We start from the raw sequence: 24,081 nt of genomic DNA on the forward strand, positions 1-24,081 counted from the left end.
TCTCCACGTCGAAGAGCTGGAGTCACAGCTTGAAGATAAATAAGGTGATGTGAACTGTAACTTTGGAAAATATATATTCTTATATAAAGACTTCATGTGGCATGTTATATAACATTAATCTTAGAGAAAGTCAGAACGCCCCCTGCTTTAAGGGACTGAAGACTGATAAGAGAAAAAATAATTACAACATTGGAAGTCAAAAGATATTTACATTTTATTACATAAACTCATTTTCGAATGGCGCATATAAAAACAGTATATAAACACTTTGGCACAATGGATTTCCTCAATTGAGACTGTGCTGGATGAACAATTACTCCATAAATCACCCACAGCATTTGGATATTTCACAGACTTAAGATGATCTTGCGGTAATAAAAGTAATACCTGCCAATTGTAGAATGTGTACAGTACTGTGAGAGTGGCAACAGTTTGAAGGAGAGCTCAGACATCGCCACGAGTCTCTAAACCCCACAATTGCAACTACTGGCCATGGGCAGCACAGTTGCTTTCGATGAACTCGTGAAACAAAATGGAACAGAAATGGCTACTCGAAAATGGTAAACGTTCGGCAAGAGAAAAGGGCCAATAAATCACTTGTGTCAATGCCAACATGAAAAGAGTTACAAAATATAAAAGGTCAGTCCAAAAAAAATGGGACTCCTACACATGCATGCTTCGGCATGGACCGACACAAAGAAAAAGCAAAGCAAGCATTGAAGTCATCTGACATGCTCTCCTTCACTTCCTCTCAGCGCTTCACATGTCACACCACATCCTGGTTTCCCCTCGTTTTAAATATCACTTCCATCTTCCACTCCGCAGTGGAAATAACGAGCGACGAGTAGCCTTCTCTCTTTCCGTCGCTCTCACACACAAAAAACCCACTTCGGCTTTTCAGAGTAATGCGGCGGTACTGAAGATGGCAGCGGGGCTTAAAGGGAAGTCAACAAACCACCACGGCAACAGCCTGCTGCTGCGGTGCGAGATGAGGAATGAAAACCAAGCGCCTACAACGCAGTCAGATGGCAGATTAACAAAGTCGGTAATCACAGATTCCCGACGCTAGTCTTGGATGCGTTCTTCCTGAGTCAGTTAAGATGTTTGGCAGCCGCTTCGTAGCTGAAGATCTTTCGAAGGGGAACAAAAAAAAGTCTTGTAAATTAATGACTGAAATCAAAAAATTAATAAATGTTCAGAGACAGAGTACCAGCATATTTTCGACAAAATAAATGTTTTTTCAGTTTCCCGCTTGCCAAATGGTTTCACATTTTGAGCGCCTTCAATTCCGATGTAAACCGTGTGTGTCTTCCGCTTTTCCCCGGAGGGTCCCGTCGTTTAGATCTTCCAGAAAATCTTCTTCCTGTAGAGCATGTAGGAGATGAAGACCCAACAGGAAGTGGCCACGAGGTTCTGCGTGAGGTGCTCGGCGTGGGATTGGCTGTTGGCCATGCTCCAGCGGAAGGGGAAGTACTCCTCGAACACCTCGTGGCCCACGTACACGAGGATGGAGTTCATACCTTGGGATCGGAGTGGATTTAAATATTATTGAACTACGTCTTCACAAATCAAATTGGTTCAAAGTAAAAAAAAAAAGAACAGGCGTGGGGTGCAGGCCTGCCGGTCTATAATCTGCTCACCAGGGTAGTAGAAAGGGGCTCCAGACCACCACCTCTTCACGTCCACCGTGTAGTAGACCAGCACCAGCAGCACGAAGGCAAAACAGGCCAGCGTTGTCACATAAGACAGAGACCTAGGTTTGAAAAGGGCGTTCATTCATCACAAATATGTGTGCCTCTTATTTCTCATGTCTAACTTTCCTACAAGACACAACAACAAACTCCAGAAAGGTTCACTAGTTGCATCGGCCGAAGATAACAACATTTAAAAAAGACCGACTGTGCCGGTAATCCCAAACATTTAAGCTAATTACACTCTTAGACTCCTGTTTTCTGGTGGATTATGTATGTGTTCAAAATTCAGGACGAGGAATGTAGTCCCACCAAAACATAAACTATAGCAGGCACTACAGCAGAACAAGTACTAGTATCAGAACCACAATCAAGTCTGCCCTTTCGTACTTCAAACATTTTTAAAATCGTGAAGCACACTTTACCAGAGGTTTTTGTTGACGGGAATGAAGCCCTGGTCGGTGGAGCACTTGGTCAGAATGGCTGATATGACTCCCTGTGTGTCACAAGAGACTTCATCATTCACTCGGGAAAGCAAAATTAAAATCGAAGATCGAGACGCGGATCCTATTCAGCAAGAATAATGACTTATTGTAATGTAACTTAATGTAATTATAAAAAGGTGCTTACCAGTAGGAGACCCCATATGAGAAATCTTGATATTATACTGGTGTGGAGATCTCTGTAGTGCAAGATGATTTTTCCTGCCTGAGGGACAATAAAAAAGAAAATTCTTATATCATTTCATATCAGAAATATTAATAAAATCAGGAGACAAAAAAATAAAATAAAAGAGATAACCGGGCAAATAGACAGGACATACCTGCAGTCCAAGAAACGCCATGAGGATGGAGTTGATGCTGCCGAGAACACCTTCTGGATCGTGTGGCATACCAGTTGAATAAATCACCTTTTTTTTGGGGGGGGGGGGGGGACGACAGGGGAGGGACAGACGGAAAAGGAAACAGGATTTAAAACCTCCTCAAGCTAACTGGACCATAAAGGGTTGGGTTGTGTTGCCGGTCCCCGACCCGTGACGAGGGAGTCTGGTAGACGTGGCTCTCTCCAAGCAGCCATCGGTCAATGAGAGCGGCCGCTCCACCGGTACAGTTGGTGTACTGGCCCATGTCCCCGATCCCACCTGGACCCAGATAGCCCCTGTTCAGAGCCGGAGGAAGTCAGTGTTATCAAATGTGGGAATCAACCTTATTTTCTCTCAAAAACCAGAGACATTTTGAGTCGCCATATCCAAGGTAACGTGCACCAGCTTGCAATGGTAAAAACACGTGTTTTCTCCCCCTGATGACGCGTCGGGATTGCCGAGGGGATATTTAAATGCGACTGGTCATTGACAACTATAACAGCTTTGAATAACTGTTTTTTTCTTTTTTCTTTGAATTGTTGAGCAGATGTAGATATACATACATACATTAGCTTTGTCAATGACCAAAGACATACAGTATATATTATCAAATGAAATCGAACCATTTGGCAGCCCACTAGATGGTGCACTGAGCCTCACCAGTGGGCCAAGGAAATGTGGGATTAAGAGTTTGAAAACATTGTTTTTTCAGCCGTTTATAATTGTACAATGTCCTTTATGAAGTTGGCTGTGTAAGTCCCTAAATATATTTCAATGACAGACAATCTTAAAACCCGGGCCTGAAACAAAAACATGCTGATAATACACTATAAAGCGTCGCCTGATAATCACACAAACGCATACAAAAAAACCAAAAGAGGACACGTAGACAAAATAATTTTCAGAAGTGGTGAAAGCCGTGTGGCTTTGTTGAGCGTGTCTCTTTTCACATGGACACAAACATGCCCGGTTTTACTCACGTTGGGCAATCTGGCACAGGAAGTAGGAAAGTGAGGCACAGCCAGACCACTTCTAAGAGAAGCACACACAGCCAGGCGGGCCAGTACAACAAGACGTCGAGGCCTGGGGACCACCAAGCCTCCTGGGGAGCAGAGACACCCCGCAATCAAACACGTATTAGAATGAATCGCGAGTGAATGAGAGATCCATGACATCGGAACTCGTGTGTTGGCTAACCGTTGTGAGGATGTCTAGATGGCCTCTCGCCACCAACAGATCCAGACAGGCTACAGCCAAGTAGGACCAGGCCAGGCGCTGCAGCACGCCAGGGATCCGCAGGTTGTCCCAAGACACTGTGGAGTGGACGAGTGTCAGCGTGAGGCAGAAAAGATATCAAACTTATAGCAATATTAAAGTCGAAGGCGGCGTGCTTATACTCACACGGCCCCTGGCAGTAGTTTGGGTTGATGATGAAGACGCCGATGGCGAAGAGCTGCGCGCTCCTCCACGCCACTTTCCTCAGCAGCGAGAGGCGGGTGGCGCCCACGCGGAGCATGGAGTTGATCGACAGGGCGACGGAGGTCCCCATTATGAACACAAACCTGGCGAGGGGGGGGGGGGGGACACACGCCAAGAGTGAGATAAAACGGAGACATCGAGAACGAGAAGGTGGCGATCACATTAAAAAGGCGTACCACGGGAAGACTAGATCGGCGACAGTCAGGCCTGAGGAGAAACACAAAATAAAAATTAAAGAAAACACAGACTTGAAAAAAATAAAAATAGCTACCCGTACTGCAAAGCCAGGCAACAAAAAGATCTGTGATTTACTTCTGACTTGATTATAAAATGCAACGGTAGAACCAGGTGGGGGCTCACCATTCCAGCTTTCGTGTCTGAAGAACCAGTACCGCCCTCCTCCGTAGTTCACGAACACCATAATGACTAAGGACAAGCTGGCGTCACAGAGAGGAAAAGGCGTTGAGGTTATGCATAACGAAACAAAGGTTACACAGACAGATTCGCATCAATCGATGCATCGCTGTTCAAGTATCACAGAGATGCAGCCACGCGGCTCACTTAAGAGGGGAAACTACAACTTCAAGACTGCATCCATGTGTAATATCGTCAGACGTTAATGAGTCACATTTCCAGCGTCAGTTTATGCCCCCTAAATCTGATCATATGACAGATCAGGACAAGCGGTAATTCAGTTAATGTCCGTCTTTTGAGAACGCCGAGCTGCAGGGCTGAGGGAGGGAGAGGGGGCTTACCCTCGGAATGTGTCCAGAGATCGGAGCCTCTTGCTGGGGCTGGGGGCTGGAGGGAGGATGTTGTCAGCAACGAGGGACACCGTCCTGCCAGGGGAGCCCAGCTCCTGAACAATGAAAGTTAGATATGAACACTGGACTTTACAAATCACGGTTGATCAGATTCTCATGAGAATTTGACCACGGCAAGTGTATTTTGAAAGAGTAAATAAAAGAAATTCTCCACTAAAAACTTTAATCATTCTCATGGTAACACCCCCTGAGAGCCCCCAAGTGATGCATCATAAATAACGCATTTTGTTTGTGTCACATTTGGTCAAACTTAAAATGCAGAATTAAAAATACGACCCCCCCCCCCACCCCTCAATAAATACATAAAAAGATATTTAGCTGGCAAAATCGGGTCGCAGTTTGTTTGTGGTTGGAATAAATATCCTCTCAACACAAACACTCACTGAGTTGATGAGCCTCTCGGTCTCCATGGAGCTGCCGATTCGGAACAGGATGCCCTTCACTACGTCAAGCCTGGACCAGAAGCAAATCGACCAGTTTAGACATAGACACACAGGCACACACACACACACACACACACATCACACACATCACTTATCACTTTACCCTAATATTTTTGTTCCGATGGCAGAAGCCAAGGCCAGCCCAGCGAAGATAAGGAAAGCTACCAAGATCGCTGGGCGAAGGGGAAGAGAGAGAGGATCATTATTTCAACGTTGTTGTTTCCCGCAGCACGACAGGTATAAATAAGACATCGAAAAACTCCAGATATGTGCACATCATGCGCGCGTGCGAGAGACTCACGAATGTAGCTGTAAACGGGTTCGGCGTCGGTCACCACGGAGCAGTTGACCACCGAGGCGTTGTTCAGATTCTTCACCCACAGAGAGTAGTTCCCGTGCTCCCCAAAGTGGAATGGAACCCTGAAATGAAAAACAATAATGACTGATACATGCATGTACATGCTCAGTCATTCTATGGATCTTTCATTCTGTATATGTAAATTGTCATTCAACAATGTTTTGATATCAAGACGGCTAGTTGATGCACTACACTCAGCCTGATTAAATGTGGAAGAAATTGTACAGTTTGTCAAATACATCATTTAGGTTTGACTTATTTAGCGCCAAACAAATCCAATCCAATTCAAAGTGATGAACAAATAAATAACAAACAAAAAATAAAACGAGGCTAAAATGAGAGACTAATGCACACCAAGTTAAGTGAAAGAAAAATCATTTAAAAAATAAAATAAAACACTGAATAAATTAACCATGGGAAAAAGTTGATGTACTTAAATTAAAGTGAAATAAAATAAGAAATACAGTTTGTATAAATCATAGCCTAAAATAAGCTGTATGAAATCAGACTAAATAATAAGAAATCATAAAAACACAAGAATATAAAAGACTTGATAAAAGCCAGTAAATGTAATTGACGTCCACTGCAATGTTTTACAATGTGGTTTTGTAAAAATTGACTCCATATTCTGGATGGTGATGCAATAAAATATGATATTTAAGATGTGCTGGTGCATCTCAGCTGTGAAGTAGAACTGTGAAGACCCTCAAATGTTATAATCTATTCATAATTAGCCCAGGTGTACCATCATGTCCATGAGTGTGTACAGTATGGTAAAATGAAGAAATGGCTCATTGATAGATTTACTGTAAATGAGACTTTAAGAAGGGATTCCAATGTCATATTTATGTGTTCTTTAACTCACGTGCAGAGCTCCTTGTTGACAGTGGCGCTGCTGAGCTGTAGTCTAATTTCATGCTGCGTGCTCACGATGTAGTTTGCAGAACTGGGCTGGCCAGGATTGGGAGCTGCAGGCAGCACCCCCAGCTGCTGGTACAAACACTAAAGCATAGGAACACAATTAGTCCAAATCAGAACACCACCCTCGTCTGACGCAAGCCATGTCGCTACAAAATCAACTGCAGGAGAATATCTGGCGTGTGTGTGTTTCTCTACCTGATAGCATCGCTCTGACACCCAGGACACCACCACCTCGGCATCCAGCTCATTGTTGACTGTCAGAATGGCCTCATCCATCTTCAGGGCTTTGTGCTTATGATGAGAGAGGCCAGCTGGAGTAAGAAATAGCAGCATTACATTACAGGTCATTTAGCTGACGCTTTTATCCAAAGCAATCATGTTACATTCATACACTGTAAACACAGCTACAGGGAACAATTCAGGGTTAAGTGTCTTGCTCAAGGACACATCGACTAGGGCGGGGATTGAACCACCCTGATTAAAAGACGGACCTGCTAACCACTGACCCACAGTCGCATTAGTTGAAATCTGTGTCGTTGTCTCCGTCCCTCACCCCCATGCAGAAAAGCTGCAACAGCATCAAATGCAGCAGACCACACCCAACGGTGACACACATTGTGATCAGTTTTCATATGAACCAATTCAAAACAGATTGCAGCGCGTTTGGTGTCTCAACGGTTAAAAACAAATATGTCCAGCCTCCCTGACTCCATGTTGACCCCCGTGCAAGTCAGATGAATCACACAGTGGAGGCGTTACTTTTGTTTACACCTTCGCAGAGACTACAGCTGTGCAGCTAGCTATCTGTTACTTACCACACACCGATGGTTATCTGTTGCCCTTTCCGGCAGAGAAGCCTAGTCCACAGCAGAGTGAGTGTTAGCTCGCTGGATAGCCAGAGGGACGAAACAAACAGGGAGCTAGCGTCGCTTCCCCGGAACAGCAAAGCTTGTGAGCTGGCTGAAGTTACCGCTGCACAACCCCCCGTGGTCACATGCTGAATTAATCCATAAAACTAGCTAGCTACCCCCCTCCCTCCCTACTGGGAGGGACGTTCAAACGGCGGGGGAGCTCATTCATGAACCGACAACTGTTTTGGTTTTTTTTAACTAACTGTTCGAGTTGAGCTAACGCTACAGTTAGCTTCGAGCTAACCGATTTCTATGAATTTACGATGAACAGTCAACTACTTAAACGACGTGTCCACCGTGGCGACGCTCCACTTGGTTGGTGAAAGCCTTTTTGAACGCACAATGAGGTGGAAAGTAATGTAAAGTTGTGCTGGGCGTTAGTTAACTAGTTAGGTAGTTAGCGTTAATTAACCTTAAGTAGTTAGCTATAGCTAACCCAGCTACAAAGCCCTGCGCTGCTGTCACGTTAGTTTCCACTAACAGATACTTACGGGGAGATATGTCAGCTGTCAGAGGCACCACGCAAACGGCTACGACCAAAGCGAGGGCGGCGAGGGGAGAAAAACATTCCTCCTGTAGTGTCATTTCTTTCTGGTTTGCCTGGGCCACCCCCGAGACTGAAGATGTACCTTCTGGCTTCTTCTTTAGTTTCCCCTTTGCCATAGAAAACGCCACTTCCGAGCCTTCCTTGTTTTGACATTGTAGTGGGAGCGACGAGGGTCAAAGTACGTCTTTAACGCGAATGGACCTGTGGGTCGCCCTCAACGGGGTCACCGGTGAACTCACTGGTGTTACATCTCCCGGACTGCTTCCATAACATATGACCAAGTGTGTGTGTGATTTATGATGAAGCATATTGATCACGTAATCGGTTTTTGTTTAGTTTTTTAGCAGGTGTCTCTGCATCTGTGTTTTTTTAGTGTCTCGTCCTGATCATGTTGTACAGACTGTGGAGGTTTCTCAAGTGAGCTGATCACAATTCCCATCTTGAACCAGACAATCATCATGTTAGAATTAGAGCCACGGTATTAGTGAGTCAACTGACGCATGCGCATTGCGACTGCGGTGAGCCGGCATCCGCGGAGACTCGGTCATGTGACCCGCCGCTTGAAATGTAATGCACCACTATTCATGGTGTTACGGTACGAGGGTTTGTACGGCCCAAAAAGCACGAGGAGAGACCGTTTTCTCAGCAATAATTTCTCAAATGTGTTTAGTAACAGTTCAAATATTGGGAAATTAAGAATCTTTTCATTTGAGCCAACTTTGTCTTTACTTTTCACAAAAACTGTACACTAAAATCTCAAAGGAATAGACATGACCAAGCAGGGGACATCATGAACAACAATCCCGTGGAATTAGAATATAAACTTTTAAGGATCTGCTTTAATAACAGTTATAATATTGTGAGATTGTAGAATCATTGACTTTGAGGTGGCTTTCAATTAAAAACAGTACAGTAGTGTAACTTCATATGTTATTATAATATTATTTCATATAATTTTCAAAATAATGTTGTTTTTTGTCTTGTTATATAAAATTGGACAAAACATTGCTTAAATAAGGGTGTATCTCCGTGCTTTTGGGCCGTACAAGCCTCCGTACCGTAACACCATGAATAGAGGTGCATTACATTTCAAGCGGCGGCTCACTTGACAGAGTCTCCGCGGATGCCGGCCCACGTGACCGCAGTGCATTGCGACGTGATAGCAAGGACACCAAATCGATAATCGAGTGAATTCAACCGCGCTTCCCCTCGGGTTTTATCTGTCGCAATGGCTGATAAACCAAATGCTCAGAAAAGGTAAAAAACAACGTGAGCCAGTTCATGATGTATAACCGCTAAGCTCAAAGTTAATAACGAATAAAAAAGTGACTAAATAGTCACAATAAAGTAACGGCGTACCTTGTTTAGACGGCTAGCTAGCAACGTTAGCTCACATGTTCACCCTTCTTTATCTTCGCATGTCCTCGGTCACTGTTTGACTTTATCATTATTATGTTCTTACAGTGTCAAAATAGCTGCTGGAGCCGTGGTTTGTGTTGAAAGTGAAATTAGAGGAGACGTCACCATAGGTAAGAGGTTTTGTTAGGGTCACTTAACTCCCAAGTCGTCGCTGCTGATTTGGCAAAACTTGGATTTCTTCACCTCCTAATCGGATTAAACTCGGTTTAACGGTACTTTAACGAAAGTATGTAAATATATATATTTTTAATTATCTGTATTTCCTCAGGCCCCAGGACAGTAGTCCACCCAAAAGCACGCATCATCGCAGAGGCAGGACCCATCGTGATTGGAGAAGGCAATTTGATCGAGGAACAAGCCCTGATCATCAATGGGTAATTCAAGATGCCTTGTGCCCGGGTGTATAACACGTAGGCTACGACACTGTTATCAGATGGGTCATCTTTGCAAACTCGTTTTGCTCTCAACCCACAAGTTACCCAGAAAACATCACGCCGGAGTCTGTGGTGGAACCAAAGACGATGACCATTGGCATGAACAATGTGTTTGAAGTTGGCTGCGGTATCCTTTTTGACTGGCCTGGCCAGTCTTATTGTAGACGTCAATTTATTTCATATTGTAACCATGAACTATATATACTTTTTAAAAGCCTTATCTGACAACTTACAGTATCACAAGCCCTGAAAATTGGGGACAACAACGTGATTGAATCCAAAGGTAGGATGTTTGTCTCGTTTTCTGTCAGTGTCGGTTCATGTGTGAGTAAGCCCACCTCTGTGGGGCCGCTATGGGAATACGCCTCGGACATATGTAATGACTGCAGTGCATAGTTGTATGTGTGACACACGCATCAAAATGTCCTCTCTTTTGTTGTCTAGCTGACGTCGGTAGGAACGTGATCCTCACCAGCGGCTGTATCATCGGAGCCTTCTGTCAGGTCAACACCTGTGAGGTGATACCTGAGAACACTGTCATCTATGGCTCCGGGTGTATGAGGCGGGTTCAGACGGAGAAACCGCAGGTACCGCTGTGTTCCATTACAGTTTTTGTTGTTGTTGTGCTCACAGGTGGATCATTAAAAGAGGTGTTGGAGGAAGTAGCCTGTGTTGGTGTTTTGGAGTAGATCGCATCATAATTTGAAAAGTATTTCAACCATGGTTTGTGCAACAGCATCCTGTGTGAAATACATAGTAAATGTGCGATGTCTTTACGGCTCTCCGCTAACGGGAAAAGAAAGTGCACACTAACATTTACATTAGGTTTTGGACATCACTGCTTACATCTGCAAGTAAGGAACATTAGTACACACACACACACATACAGGAAAAATGTCATGGTATTTCAGATCTGTGGTTTTATTAGTGAAATATATTTCAAAAATCACCAGTGTCCTCAGCGTATTAATGTGTGTGTTCTCGCCTCTACAGCCCCAGACTCTTCAGCTGGACTTTCTCATGAAGATTTTGCCGAACTACCACCATCTGAAGAAAACAGTAAAAGCCGGCCACAACGTATAGAACCAGCTAGAATGTAACTTAATGCTTTTGAAGTCGACTTGTAAATGGCCGGCAAACCCATATTTAAACGGATTGTTCTGGAAGGAAGGGTTAGGGGGCGAATGTATATAAATATATAATATGTACCTAGCTTGTCACTTTGAGAAATATTTTCTACTCTAACCACAAAGCATTTCATCTTGCTGAGCTCATGCATCCTTTTCTATGATTGATTAAATAACCTCAGGAATGTTGGTGTGCTTTGTCATTTCATCACTAGGTTGTAAAGAGTGCAGTAAGAACACATCACATTTAGAGTTGGTGTTTCAGTGTTTATCAACATTACACTAAATGAGACATTTTATATATGAAACACTTAATGTATCGGATCTAAAAGTCACTGCAGTGCACGTGAATCAAGCAACGGCGCAATCTCTTGTAACAGTGTCATTTATTAAAATATGTTCCAAAAAGTTTAATTATTGTAAACTGCTATGCTGCATGGCGCTGCGAAGCGAAAGGAATTGAAATACTTTTGAAAGCCCACGAGAAGGAAGATGGTTCATGCTTGGATGAGGGACGCACATCTCTGCACGTCTTCTGCTACTCCTATTAAAAGGGGTGGGGGAGGTTGCAGTCAGATGAGGTCGGATGTCCTTCAAAATAAAAGCTTCCAAACACACGCGCGCACACCCCTCTCTGCAATAAACTAAATAAAGTGAAGAAACCTCATCTGCATTGGAACAGTGGCCCCCTGTAAGGAAGGTGGTGTTTGGTTAAATGTCTCTGTACCCTTTGCATTTATTTTTTTCTTATTCTGCAGTTATCACTGATCAATAACCAAACAAAAAATTATTCCACAACACGGCTGCTGTTTACGCCATGTAATACATGACCACTGCTCACTGACAGGTGTGCAAAGAAAAGGGGGCGGGGGAATAAGTCTCAGACTGCCATGAAAAAGTCTTTGTGTTGTCATGTGGCCTCTGTTGCCTCTCTTGAGGCCACGAGGTCTCACTTCTTAACGGGAACGCCCTCCGAATAGTCCTCCAGAACGCCTGCCAAGTGGTTGTTGTGGGTCTTGAAGTGTCTCTTCCTCTGCCCACCTTGCTTCTTCCTCTTAACTGGTAACTGCACAGAAACACAATCGGTGCTGATCAACATGCTCGATTGACAAAGTACAGATGTCATTGTTCAAATGTCCTAGTGAAATAAACCAGGGGTAGAGAGAGAGTGTGTGTGTGTGTGTGTGTATATATATATATATATACACACATATATACATATACATACACACACACACACGGTTAGTGTGGGGGGGGGGGGGGGGGGGGGGGACTGACCACTTTCTTTGGTCCGGTCTCTTGCATGGAGGAGATGCCTTGTTTCTTCAGGTACTCGTCAATCTTCTCGTCATCTATGGAATCAACTGGAACACTCCTCCACAATTTCTGGAATTCTACGATTAGGAGACACGTTTTTAAACATAACCCAATAGATAGTCCCACATTTGTTTTTTGGGTTTTGACCAAACACATTAGATAACGACCCAGGCCTGGATGAAATGGGCTAAATGGATATGAAAATAAGCTTAGCAAATGATTTTGATAAAGAGCAATAGCTACGTCTGCAAATAAAATCAAAATGTGTGTGTTAAAGTGGAATTAACATGACAATTTATTTTTGCATGCATGCGTTGTGCGTCATATCCATCAGAGATATATGGATATATAATTGTATTCAAAATAACTTATTTTATCGGACCAGCAGTTCAAACGGAAATATGAAATTGGCAAAAACATATATGTTCCAATGATATCAAATGGATTGAGGGAAATCTAAACCAAAATCGTATAAATACAGTCAGTAACAGACAGAAATACAGCCAAGACAGACAGACAGGCACAGCGAGAGAGACGCGCTACAGCTGACAGAAATCACACTCACCTTCGTCGACTATGAACTGGCAGTGCTTGTCGTTGTAGAAGAGGATCTTCTTCTTATCTGGTCTTGTCACGAAGATGATCTGGTCCCCCAAAGCCTGCGAACACACGGCGGCTCATGTTTCTCTATCGTTTAGTCTCCACGGGGTTCCGTCATCATGCGGAGGCGTGACACACAAACGCGTGTCCCCTTCCATTAATAAACATGATGCGGTGTCGTACTTTTAGAGTTTTGTTTGAGCGTTCATGGCGCTACCTTGATGGCCTTGGCCGAGTTGGGCAGCCCCTCCTCCACGTCGTCCAGCAGCACTCCTCCCAGGCCCAGCTGGTCGTGTTTGTCCAGCAGCCTCAGCAGGGCCTTCTTGTCCTTCAGGTTGTACTTGGGCTTGAAGCCGTACGTCCCATCGCGGACGTAGATTTTTGGGTTGCTGACCAAGGCCTGACATTGTCGGAGAGGGAAGCAGCGGACGTCAGGTTTTTAACTCACTGTGAGGCTCTTTTTTTAACTCGTTTTTTTAACCCAGCGAGACGATTGGCTATAATAATAGAAAGTTCCAAAAGCAACTTTAAAGCAGCTGGGAGAAGTGTATACGTGTTGGGGAATTAATTCTCCCCCCTGCGTCCCGTTTGTGAGTCGTACTGAACAACTCGGTAAACTGTGGGTCAGAAGTACAGAAGCTACTGGACTCGTGGGCGCGGTAGCCTTCAGAATCAAGGGTGGCTATGCATTCTGTTACACGAGCCTACGGCCCAGTCCCAGTACCCCCCCCACACTGAGGCCTTAAACCCTGAACCCTCAGGGACTTACTGGCGTCACCGCTTAAGTGGTTGAGTGTGAGAGGCTGTAAGGGCTTGAAATGGTGCGAATAAGAATGGGACAGCACTTTGCTGCAACATGTGACCATGACAAAAAAATCCAATTGCGGGTCTTTATTTTATACTTTTTACTCCCTGATTTCCTCATAAGATGGGAGGTCCTTTCAAATAATCTGTGAAGTCAAAAAAGCTTAAATAACAAAATTTCACATTTGATGAATGGCAACTGCGCATTTAACGTCACATTGCTAAGCATTGTGGGTAATTCCCTTGGCCAAAGTCTGCGTCTAATGCTGACTTACGGAGAGGGTTCACAAATGGCTCAAAATGTCTGTGAGAGACCCCTCAAACACTCGATGATTTGAGAGAGGGGCGGAGCTAAACCCCGAGGGTGGAGATGGGGCTTGGGTCTAAGACATTGCGAGGCTCTTGTTGCTGTTTTCAATCTCCCGTTGATCTCCTCACAATATGACCATCTTAAAATATATTTAAAAAGTGTTGCGACTATTATGTAAATGCATATGATAATTCCCACACCACGGGTTTTTTTGCACCTTTTCCTCTCTTTAAAAAACAAAGGGAATAAACACCCCCATGCACATACGGTATTGCATGTTGTGTGAAGCACACCTCAGTCATGAGCCACTGTTTCTGTTTCATGCTGATGTCGAGAAGCTTGGTTTCGTCCAGGATCTCCTCCAGGGTCAGGCAGTGTGTATCGCCATTCTGATGCCTCGTCTGAGTGAAGGAGAGAGAAGCGCACACACACACACACACACACACACACGCACACGCACACAGTTTATGAAACTGTGCGCTCAACAGATGGCACAACAAATGTACAGTAAGAGCACGGGGGAGGGGGATGACTCAGACAGCTAGTGTGACGGGGGCCCGGGTGCCTCTTTGCAGTGTCACAGCATGATAAACAAGCTGTTAACGGTACCAAAAGAAAGTCTGGGGAACAAATGTTACGCAGTGGACTCGACATGACCCACAGCAGACAGCGAGTCAAGCTTTTCAAGAGCTTTGATGGAGATAACGACGAGCTTAAAATCCAGCAAATACATGCCAACTACTCCCAAAAGGATCTAGATTGATAAATAACTGTCCCGTTAATACAAACCCCACGAAATTGCTTGTGAATGTTCCTTTTCTGGAAGGGGGTGGGGGGCTTACCTTCATGTAATTGACTATCTTGGCGAGGCAGCCAAACTTGTACCCAGAGCTCGTCTTGATGTTAAAGTTGCCATTGCTAGACTCTGTGGAGAAAGAGGGAAAAGAAATGTCCAATGTCACGCAGTATTGATAGTAAAGGCTGACACCAGTGGACTCGACGGACCAGACAGAGAAGCACCGGGGGGACAAAGCCCAAATTATTTTACTAATTTTCATTTCCAATGGGCGCCACATTTTAATTGCATCTTTCTCGTAGTCAACAAGTCCCACAGTACATTCTGTGGCGCTCAAGCCTCGATGTTGCTACTGAAGAAGTCATTTGTTAAAGAAAAGGATCACAATATACAATAGATATCGCAGATACAAGCGGCTGAAATTAGTTTCCTCCGTCGGGTGGCCGGGCTCAGCCTTATAGGGTAAGGAGCTTGGTCATCAGGAGGGAACTTAGGGGTTTAGGGGCTACTCCTGCATGTCGCAAGGAGTCAGCTGAGGTGGTTCGGGCATCTCATCAGCATACCTCCTGGGCGCCTCGCACTGAAGGTTTTCTGGGCACACCCAAATGGTAGGAGACCCCCGGGGAAGACCCAGAACATCCTGGAGGGATTATATCTCCCAGCCTGGGAACTCCTCAGGATCCCCCAGAATGAACTGGAAAATGTTCATATATATATATATATATATATATATATATATATATATATATATATATATATATATATATATATACACTTGCTAGTTATCTTATACTTTAATGTAATAAGAACATCGTATAAATACTGCATCAGTAGTAAATGAGCAGTCCAGCCAGCCAGACGTCTTCTCTGCTGGAGTCCAACTATGCTGCCCCCCCCTCCCTTTAGACCGGCTGAGGCCCCGGCTCTGGCCAATCAGAGCTGAAAGCAGACTTGTGAATGATTTACGGTATGTGGGCGGGACGAGGGGCAATAGTTGACAGGCCGGCCGACGAATGGTGCAGAGGCAGGGCTACGCGGTTCGTGAGGAGCCGTAAAGGAGGGGCGGGGGGGCGGAGCAGCGGTGCACGAGCGGCGGCTGGAAGCGCGCGCGCGCGAGAGAGAGAGAGAGAGAGAGAGAGAGAGAGAGAGAGAGAGAGAGAGAGAGAGAGAGAGAGAGAGAGAGAGAGAGAGAGAGAGAGAGAGAGAGAGAGAGAGAGAGAGAGAGAGAGAGAGAGAGAGAGAGAGAGAGAGAGTGCCGAGGAGAAGAAATAGAAAAGAAAAACAGGTCGAGGAGCGAAACGCGGAGGAGGGAGAGAGCGGAAGGCGAGAGAGGAAGGCGGAGCACTAAAAGACGGGGAGAGCCGCATCTGTTGACTTGCATCTTCTGGAGACTGAGCCAGATACACCGGTGAGTGGGCATTTTTCCATTCTTGTTCCAATAATGGCATCCCCAGAATACTGCGCGCATGTTTGACATCAAAACACCATAACAAGCCACAGCGTGAACGTCAGCTCCAGGCTCTCGGTCTCACTGTGGAGCTGTGATGACCATAAGGGGGTATTTTGGTGTGTCATCCAGCATCCACAGGGTCAATCATGCATTTTTCTTTTTTCTTCTTTTTTTTTAAATGCAGCAGAAGTCAATTCCTCACTGCATTAGAGAAATCTAAAACTGAAAATCATTAGATCTAAAACAATGTCTTTGAAAATGTCATTCATCCTGCAACAATAACTACGCCGAGAGCTTTATGTGGCACCTGTAATATTTAGGCCGAGAACCGAGCAGGCACGCAATGGATTAAATAAACATGGGTATGTGTCTGCACTCTCCCCCGCCGGAGAAAAACAATCATCAGGAACTCCTGCGTGTTTTTTCCGTGCATGTGTGGGTAGCTCACTCGTGTGCGTCCTGTGCCTGTAGTTTTGTGGAGATACAGAACGGCAGCTCTCCAGACAAAAATCAATGAGGAGCCGACAGCTGTGAGGAGCCAGCCAGGGGCATTAGGAGATGCATAAGTGTGTTAGCTGTGTGTGTGTGTGTGTGTGTGTGTGTGTGTGTGTGTGTGTTTGTAGCCAGAAAGCAATATACAATCCCGCAACACCTTAAGAGCCTGGCTGCGGTGGGGGTATAACAGATGCTGTCGGGAGCCAATCTGTCGTTGTGTATGTGAGCAGAGAGACCGGAAGAGAGGGTGAAGGGGGCTGGACGACGACACATGAGTAAAAAAAGGTTGTTGTCATGGCAATGAATTGAAGAGTTACATCGTGTTCTGTGCGTTAAAGAATGTGCTTCCGTACGCTCCCATAAGCGAAAGCCATTATTTTCCTGTCCTACTTTGGAACTGCCGTGTCACCGTGGAAGTATATTGGCACTTTGGGGGCCTTCTATGACATTATTGGGAAAAAGAAAGTGCCACACAGGAAGCACTCATCCGAAATACACTCTGGCACACGAGACGCCACGAATAATCAAAAACAATACGCAAAAAAGATTAAAAAAGTAACCCAACACTTCCTCGACTCCTTTCTGTGGTTCACTCAAGTGTAATCTGGGTCAGCTTCCTTGGTGCCAGTATGCGATATAAAAATGTCTGCGCTTGTGCGCACGCGCATATGTGTGTTTAGAGCATGTATGTGCACACGAGTGAACGTGTGTGTGGGGGGTGGGGGGGCGGGGGGGGGGGGGGACACTGGCACGCTGATCCCTCAGGATTTGTTAAGGGTTGGCTTGACACTTTTTAACTCCATTACTAGATTGCGGTTCCTCGACTTTTCGTAAAAGCCTGGCGCAGCCATCCTTTTCTTCCAGGCTTTTAAGTCTATTTTGGTTTCCGAGCAGATGGCCTCAGTGGGGTTTCGCGCTCTTTTGCAAGATAAACTTTTTTTGCTCCAATAACACACCGTCATCTAACTATTCTCTGGTTGGACTATGTACTTGTCAAACAGTCCATTATTTGTGTAAAAGTAATTTAAAAAAAATAATAGAATTCAGGCACAGAATTGTGTAGGGAGGCGTTCTTCTCCTTCATATATTATTTGATCCTCTCAGCATGGAAAGTATTTTATGAAATGTGTGCTCTCTGCTGCCGTCACCGGACATTTAACAATCTGTCTCTCTTTTCCCCGTTTTCCGTTGCTTCACACCAGAAATCATGGCCAACAGCACTACCGCCATACACCCAAGCAATCTCCCATGGCACCCGGAGGCCATCCTTGTACCCCGGGTCTCCCTGCAGGTCCAGGAGGTCTACCCGTTCCACGACGGCTGGAACGTGGCCTGCTTCGTCATCCTGCTGCTCTTCATCCTCACCGTCGTGTCTCTGGCGGCCCTGGCCGTGCTCTACGAGCTGCTGGACTGCGGGTGCTGCGCCAAAGGGAAGACACACCACCAGCTACAGGAGGAGGGGCCGGGAGGCTGCGGCAAGCTCATGACCAGCATTTGCAAGGAGCCAGAGTCCTGCACCGAAGTGGTGTAGGGTTGGGGGGGATGAGGGAGAGTAGGAATTCAGGTTTTCTGAACTGGGGCAACACCACAGCGTTGACCCCGGTGCCCACGAGATAAGAACTTCTTAGCACAAGTGCCCACTAGCGTAGTGGTTCAGTTGCTCAGTTAAGGAGGAGGCAGAGAATGAGGGAACAGAACAATGTAAAACAAACATTTTTATAGGAAGGGGGCGCCAGCTTGTCACTGATTTGGGGCGAGTCTAATTAGCTTTTTATTTCACACACCTACATTCACTGCCACCTAAACGCAGGGTGGACCCTTAAGGCCACGTTTTTATACACCAGAATCAGACAGAGCAGTCGATTAATATTAGTGCGAGAAATAGTTCTCATAGGGTGGCCATGTTGACATAAAACCACCAATATGACCCGATATTTAAAAAAAAAAAGAAAGAGTTCTATGACATCCGCTCTGTGAATACTGCACTGAGTCGGCTGCAAATACGCTCATGAGAAATATGGTAAATTATTGTGTGCGATTAGAAAAACACTGCCCTAACTTTCTAAGTTTCACAAACAGGGCTTTGAGGAGCAACACACGAACGATCAAGCTTACTTGCACAACATCGTTGCTTTGAATAAATCCCACGTTTCTCTGTTCTTTAGTAAATTGTGTACCAGTGTTGTCAAGTTGTTTAGCATTGCAACATTATCTAATGACACGTGCACAGTAATGTAAATTGATCATGCCGTCTGGAGCACAATGTATGATTTAATAGGCCTATATGTAAAATGTCTAATAAATTGTCACTGTAATTATGTACAGGCCTTTTTTTGCTTAGAAGACAGATGAACACTAAGAATGTTGACCGACTGGGACCAGATAAGCTGACCCCTGCGCCGCTGGCAGGCTGCTTCGCTAGCTAGCTAGCTAGCTTTAGCTAGCATGTCTGTCTCCTACTGGCCTGTCTGAGGGACCCATCACTGCCGCCGGCCACAAGCCTGCCGTGGGGCTCCTTTACTGGAAGCAATGTAGCATGAAAGCGTGGTGAAATTAGCAAGGCAGCTAGCTAACTAGCCCGCTGCTAAAAATGTAACAGCTCGATGAGTCCTCCACACGGCGTAGGAAAGCTCAGTTCCACTGCCCAGTGAGCATCTTTGTTCGGCTAATTTTCTGTAACCAGTGTAGCTACCCCAGTTACAGAAAATTAGCCAAACAGTGGATTGGTGGCTGTAAGGACATAGTGAAGACAAATTTGACGACTATAACCCTCCTGCACAAAAGTATCTGCGAGGCGTTTCGGAGTTAAATCATTGAAACAATTTACAACAGTTTCTCTGAAACGCTTCGCCGCCAGAGCCTCGGCTCACAGTTTTGACTTCTCAAATGTATGCGATACCGATTCTGGCAACCAACAACACGGCAAGATGACATTTAACGTGCCCACTACTCCGAGACGATTCGGCTAGCCTCCGGCAAATTGTGGTGCGAGGTGATGAAAAGTTTCATCAGAGCCTTCAGATGCTCAAAGTTCCTCTTGAGGAAACAGACCAGATCCAATGCAGTTCATCTCGGACACAAATATGATATTGTCAGAGTTAGAGACTCATACTTAGGTGGACATTTATGAGACAAGCACAGTTTCTATTTCTGTATTTACTTGTATGTATGCATGGGTGTGTGTTGAACACAACAGTGATCACACTGCAGCTTTCGCTCTAATCAACTCTTCAATGCATACCGTGGGTCTTTAGCAACCTGGGAATTACAGCCTTTGAAGTGATTCATTTAATTATATTAGACCCTCAACTCCCTGTTATTCCTCAAACTACTTTTATTTTAACAGTCTTCTGGTGTCAAAACATCGTTGTCTGCATTGTTTTTCTCTACAATGAGTTTTGATTACCTAAAGACCTGAGGGTATGCAAGAGTCTACATGTTGTATTCATGATATAGCAGCAGGTAATGTGTTTACCCTGTTTGGCCACATGATGGCCCTCTCGCTGTGAACTATGAATAAATACAGACACAATTGGGGAAAGCTTTGCGACGGTGCAGAGACAATGCATTTTCTTTGGTGTTGGAGGGATCTGATGACAGTAGCCCTGAATATGAAGATGTACCTGAGGCTACTGATGATGAGGAATTTGTATTTGGTGCCATTTACAAATCAGATGATTCAAAAGGCAGTACTGGATCGTGAAAATGACAAAGTTGGCTGAGACGCTACGGGCTCAGAATGGGACAACGATCAAGATGCTGTCAAAGTAGTGGTCCAAAAGGAAGTAAGGAGCGATGAGGGAACCTCATACAGCTACCTTTCCTGGAAAACAGGCCTTAAGCTGATGGATGCTTGAAGCAGAAGAAACAGAACCACTCCAGCTGAGGAACTCCCACAACAACAAAAATCGCAATGTGTACAAGGTGTTTTTCATAGCTTGAAATTCACTTTTCCTACTCTGTTTACAAACATTTTAAAAAACTGGCGTTTACATCCCCCAAAGGAGTGGCTGCTTAATAAAAGATAATTGTATCATACAAGCTGTGCTCCGCTTATTAAGAAGGTCACGAAGAAGAAACTGATAATAGAGATGGAAATTTGGAGGAGTGACTCGGATTATTATGATCCGATATTGTTTTAGCCATTAATGAGGTCGGAGGACAATCTGTAGCAGTTCTAAAAATGGTTGGTTCATCTCTACGAATACTTTAAGTACAGTGATGGGCACCACAAGTACATGACAGCTTTCATCCCGACCCAACCCACTTACAACAGTGGTAGGGAAACCATTCAGTGTGACAAACATGTCAGGAAAAGCAAGTCTTCCTCACTTACCAGCGCCATGTTTGGACCCAGAGGAGCTCTCCTTTTCAAGTTTGGGCTTCTTCTTCTTGTGCGAGTCGGAGGGGGCCTGCCTCTTCTCTACCGCCGGCGTGGACAGAGCTCTTTTCTTAAACAGCTCCCTCTCCCTCAGTAAAGCTGGATCCATCCTGGCTGGGGGAGGGGGAGGCACACAAAACGTGTCAAAATTCAGCAATGGCTTTAAGACCAAATGAGCATGTGAATAAAGCAAAGGGCCCATCAGAAATGACTCTCTCTCTGTACAGCACCTGGATCTGTATGGTTTCCGTCTGTGTTAGTTGGTCGTTTGATTTGAGAGACACTTATCTATGAATACATCAAAAGATGTATCTAAAATAATAAAACAAGTTGTTGTTGTTGTTGTTGAAAAAATGACTCCTCAATGAACCCGGGCCTTTTAAAGGGCACTGGGGGTCAGGGGCTCCAGGCAACAATGTGCCTGTTCTGCCCACATAACGTGTGCATAGCTCTGCCTTAGTGTAGCAGCTACACCTGGACGACATGGTGGTTACATGTTGCATTGACACCAACGAGCAGCACTCTTGGACCAAGTTACGAAGGAAGTCAGAGAGGAAGGCGCTCCGAGGTAAGACCCCCTACATTGTACGCTAGCTTAACCAACTAGCTAACGTTGACATTAGCTAGCGTTAGTTCTCCAACTAACGTTAGGTTAACCAGTGAACGTCCGTCGGCATTGTTTTACGTTAGCCTGGCGTTGTCGCCCCGTCATTGAGGCGTCGTGAACCCGAGAAATAGCCACGGCTAACGCCCTCCACCTCGCTGACTACTTTGGTGATTTGAACACAACCAACGAAACCACGCGTAGCGGCACAGGTGTCGACATTTGGCTTGTCGACGTCGGCTACCGTTAGCTCGCCAACGGTGTTGTTCTGGTGAGCGCAGCGTTACCTGAGGAGTTCCTGCTCTCGGAGAAAGTGACGGGGTCAGTCCAGGAGGACTATCTGATCTCGGTTTATCGCAAAGAAGGAAACGCTTCCTTCGGCAATCCGCCGCCGACCTTCTTCCTTTTAAACGATAATGTGAATCAACATCAGCAAACTAACTTCGCACACAAAACATCTCCTCTCTCTCTCTCTCTCATGCTGCACTTCCGTTCCTTGTTCGATGTGTTCGAGCATCGACAGCAAATCCTTGGGCGTCATCATCACGTATGACAGCGCGCGTCTCGTCCACGTATCCAGGGGAGTGGGTGGCGCAAGGGCGCCACTCGGTGGCTCGTCTGTGCTACTCCATCACACACGAGCATACGTACAGCAGGTCTTTTCATCTCTGGATTATAGAATTATTTTATTAAAAATGAAATGAAACCATAACACTTTTATTCTTGGACTGCTGTGACTTAAACATCACATGCAGGCCTTTTAAGGTTAAGTGTAAAGAGACTCCATTCTGACTCAGTTGGCAATAAACAGACAGGCCTACTGTATCTCCAAGCTCCACACAAATGCCTTTTATCTTCTTCAGAGAGAGGGAACACATGTGACTGGCATAGCCTGCTATTGGGCTGACTACAAGGCAACAAAGAAGTAATTGAGCGTTGATGTGCCAGCTGCTATTTATCGAGCTCAGATGACCACCACCAGCCCCTTTCACGCTGCCTGGTCAGCAACAAACCACGGCGAAACGACTTCAGGGACATGTGTTTCAACTTTTAAAAATACAGTTAAAATGAATCCATCGGGGAACAGAGTGCAAAACATTAGAGAAAACCTAAGAGCATCAGGGCCCAACAAAAGGTATTAAAAATAAAGTGCAACGAGAGATCTGTGTTTGTTCAAAGGAGGTGCAGAACATGCTTGATTGAGTGGTAAATCAGAGATTGCGATGATGAAAACCCCCTCTGTCAAAAGGAGTGCTGTATCCTTGCAGTGTCCTGTAGGGATTAATGTATGGAGGCACACCCTTCTGCACTGATGAGCCCATTGGCTTCCTCTGGCAGCAATCCACTCCCAAGAGGAACCGATGTTATTATGTGCCAATAGTGCAACTTTGGCCACGGCTGACCCGATAATCTGTTCTGCTCATTCTGATCAATACATAGGATTCAGCGTTACTCATCACTATACTCACTGCATTCAAATGATGTGCCACTTTCACCAGCTCCAGCTGGTGAAAGTGGCAGTAAAAAAAGAAGCACTCCAGAGACGGTTGCTATGGAACCGAGTGCATCAGTTCATCCGGCTGAAGCCGGGCTTTGCTGACTGAGGGAGGGGAGGAAAGGCAACCTCACCGCTGGGCAGTCAAATGAGAGAGAGGAGAGGTGAGATAAGGCCGCTGTACTAAACCTGGTCGCCCAAAGCTAAATGGGGAGCTAAGCAGCCGGGGAGCAGCACAGAGTGGAATATGAGACACGGTGCGCCCGGAAACTGTTAGAAGGGAGTGCCCCCCCCCGCCAACACACACACACACACACACATACACACACACACACACACACACAAACACACAAATTAGTCCTCTAGGCCTGCCCATGCATAAGCTTTCACGCATAGATTAATTGGCAAGGGATTTAACGGGGAAGATGCTGCCTCGTGTCATTCAGGCATTAACTTGTTGGCGGCGTGGAAAGCTCCTTAGATCTATTAACATAAAGCAGCATTTCACAGTGGGCGTGACCGGCTCGCACACGCCGCCTAAAGTGTTGTTCCTTTTGTGAATCTTGCGAGGAGAGGCGCGTTCACCTTTTGAGTCGGCCGTTTGGTCACAGTCTGTCTCTTCAACATTGTATTGAGTTTAAGGCCCAGTCCACCCCCCCCCCCCCCCCACACCCCATCCCACCTAAGGCCTTAAATCCTAGAACCCTCAAGGACATACTGATGACGCCCGGTAAATGGTTGAGCGTGAGAGGCTCTGAGGGCTTGAAATGGTGTGAAAACATATCACGTTACCTTGACAACGAAAAAAAAAAA

The 24,081-nt window shown here is 45.4% G+C and overlaps 4 protein-coding genes across 5 annotated transcripts; 2 read left to right on the plus strand and 2 right to left on the minus strand.

Annotated features, from left to right (window-relative positions):
* Positions 1-189: 189 nt before the first annotated feature.
* Positions 190-8,510, minus strand: hgsnat (heparan-alpha-glucosaminide N-acetyltransferase). Of its 2 annotated transcripts, none has more exons than XM_034531244.1 (18): positions 7,981-8,510; positions 6,774-6,889; positions 6,523-6,659; positions 5,601-5,719; positions 5,403-5,472; positions 5,240-5,309; positions 4,788-4,891; positions 4,393-4,469; positions 4,209-4,239; positions 3,955-4,115; positions 3,751-3,866; positions 3,534-3,655; positions 2,723-2,849; positions 2,515-2,601; positions 2,322-2,399; positions 2,117-2,187; positions 1,641-1,753; positions 190-1,520 (listed from the first exon to the last, which is right to left on the minus strand). In XM_034531244.1, exons 1-18 carry the CDS (start codon positions 8,150-8,152, stop codon positions 1,339-1,341), a joined length of 1,953 nt encoding a protein of 650 aa, XP_034387135.1. In that variant the 5' UTR covers positions 8,153-8,510; the 3' UTR covers positions 190-1,338. The 2 variants fall into 2 exon arrangements, with proteins under 2 accessions (XP_034387135.1, XP_034387142.1); XM_034531251.1 differs by lacking the exon at positions 7,981-8,510 and adding an exon at positions 7,394-7,961.
* Positions 8,511-9,165: 655 nt separating this feature from the next.
* On the plus strand, positions 9,166-11,201 carry LOC117731691 (dynactin subunit 6-like). The gene is made up of 7 exons (XM_034533987.1): positions 9,166-9,293; positions 9,501-9,565; positions 9,724-9,829; positions 9,931-10,016; positions 10,125-10,172; positions 10,334-10,476; positions 10,883-11,201. The coding sequence occupies exons 1-7, from the start codon at positions 9,265-9,267 to the stop codon at positions 10,970-10,972; spliced, it is 567 nt and encodes a 188-aa protein (XP_034389878.1). The 5' UTR covers positions 9,166-9,264; the 3' UTR covers positions 10,973-11,201.
* Positions 11,202-11,383: 182 nt separating this feature from the next.
* gtf2e2 (general transcription factor IIE, polypeptide 2, beta) lies at positions 11,384-22,395 on the minus strand. Its single transcript, XM_034533972.1, has 8 exons — positions 22,061-22,395; positions 21,125-21,283; positions 14,890-14,972; positions 14,341-14,448; positions 13,151-13,333; positions 12,899-12,992; positions 12,295-12,410; positions 11,384-12,082 (listed from the first exon to the last, which is right to left on the minus strand). Exons 2-8 carry the CDS (start codon positions 21,276-21,278, stop codon positions 11,966-11,968), a joined length of 855 nt encoding a protein of 284 aa, XP_034389863.1. The 5' UTR covers positions 21,279-21,283; positions 22,061-22,395; the 3' UTR covers positions 11,384-11,965.
* Positions 16,040-19,108, plus strand: smim18 (small integral membrane protein 18). The gene is made up of 2 exons (XM_034534002.1): positions 16,040-16,251; positions 17,991-19,108. Exon 2 carries the CDS (start codon positions 17,996-17,998, stop codon positions 18,317-18,319), a length of 324 nt encoding a protein of 107 aa, XP_034389893.1. The 5' UTR covers positions 16,040-16,251; positions 17,991-17,995; the 3' UTR covers positions 18,320-19,108.
* Positions 22,396-24,081: the final 1,686 nt, after the last annotated feature.

Source organism: Cyclopterus lumpus, chromosome 1 (assembly GCF_009769545.1).
Source record: "Cyclopterus lumpus isolate fCycLum1 chromosome 1, fCycLum1.pri, whole genome shotgun sequence".
NCBI classification, from domain to species: Eukaryota; Metazoa; Chordata; class Actinopteri; order Perciformes; family Cyclopteridae; genus Cyclopterus; species Cyclopterus lumpus.

Excerpts from the sequence above, each read along its gene's own strand:
- hgsnat (XM_034531244.1), bottom strand. The coding sequence starts at position 8,152 with ATGGCAAAGGGGAAACTAAAGAAGAAGCCAGAAGGTACATCTTCAGTC. Across the intron at positions 4,116-4,208 it reads GCCGATCTAGTCTTCCCGTG|GTTTGTGTTCATAATGGGGA; the intron begins GTACGCCTTTTT and ends CCCCCTCGCCAG. Across the intron at positions 1,521-1,640 it reads AGCCCCTTTCTACTACCCTG|GTATGAACTCCATCCTCGTG; the intron begins GTGAGCAGATTA and ends TCCGATCCCAAG.
- LOC117731691 (XM_034533987.1), top strand. The coding sequence starts at position 9,265 with ATGGCTGATAAACCAAATGCTCAGAAAAG. Across the intron at positions 10,017-10,124 it reads TGTGTTTGAAGTTGGCTGCG|TATCACAAGCCCTGAAAATT; the intron begins GTATCCTTTTTG and ends GACAACTTACAG. Across the intron at positions 10,477-10,882 it reads TTCAGACGGAGAAACCGCAG|CCCCAGACTCTTCAGCTGGA; the intron begins GTACCGCTGTGT and ends TCGCCTCTACAG.
- smim18 (XM_034534002.1), top strand. The coding sequence starts at position 17,996 with ATGGCCAACAGCACTACCGCCATACACCCAAGCAATCTCCCATGGCAC.
- gtf2e2 (XM_034533972.1), bottom strand. The coding sequence starts at position 21,278 with ATGGATCCAGCTTTACTGAGGGAGAGGGAGCTGTTTAAGAAAAGAGCT. Across the intron at positions 12,993-13,150 it reads ACTCGGCCAAGGCCATCAAG|GCTTTGGGGGACCAGATCAT; the intron begins GTAGCGCCATGA and ends GTGTGTTCGCAG. Across the intron at positions 12,083-12,294 it reads AGACCGGACCAAAGAAAGTG|TTACCAGTTAAGAGGAAGAA; the intron begins GTCAGTCCCCCC and ends GTTTCTGTGCAG.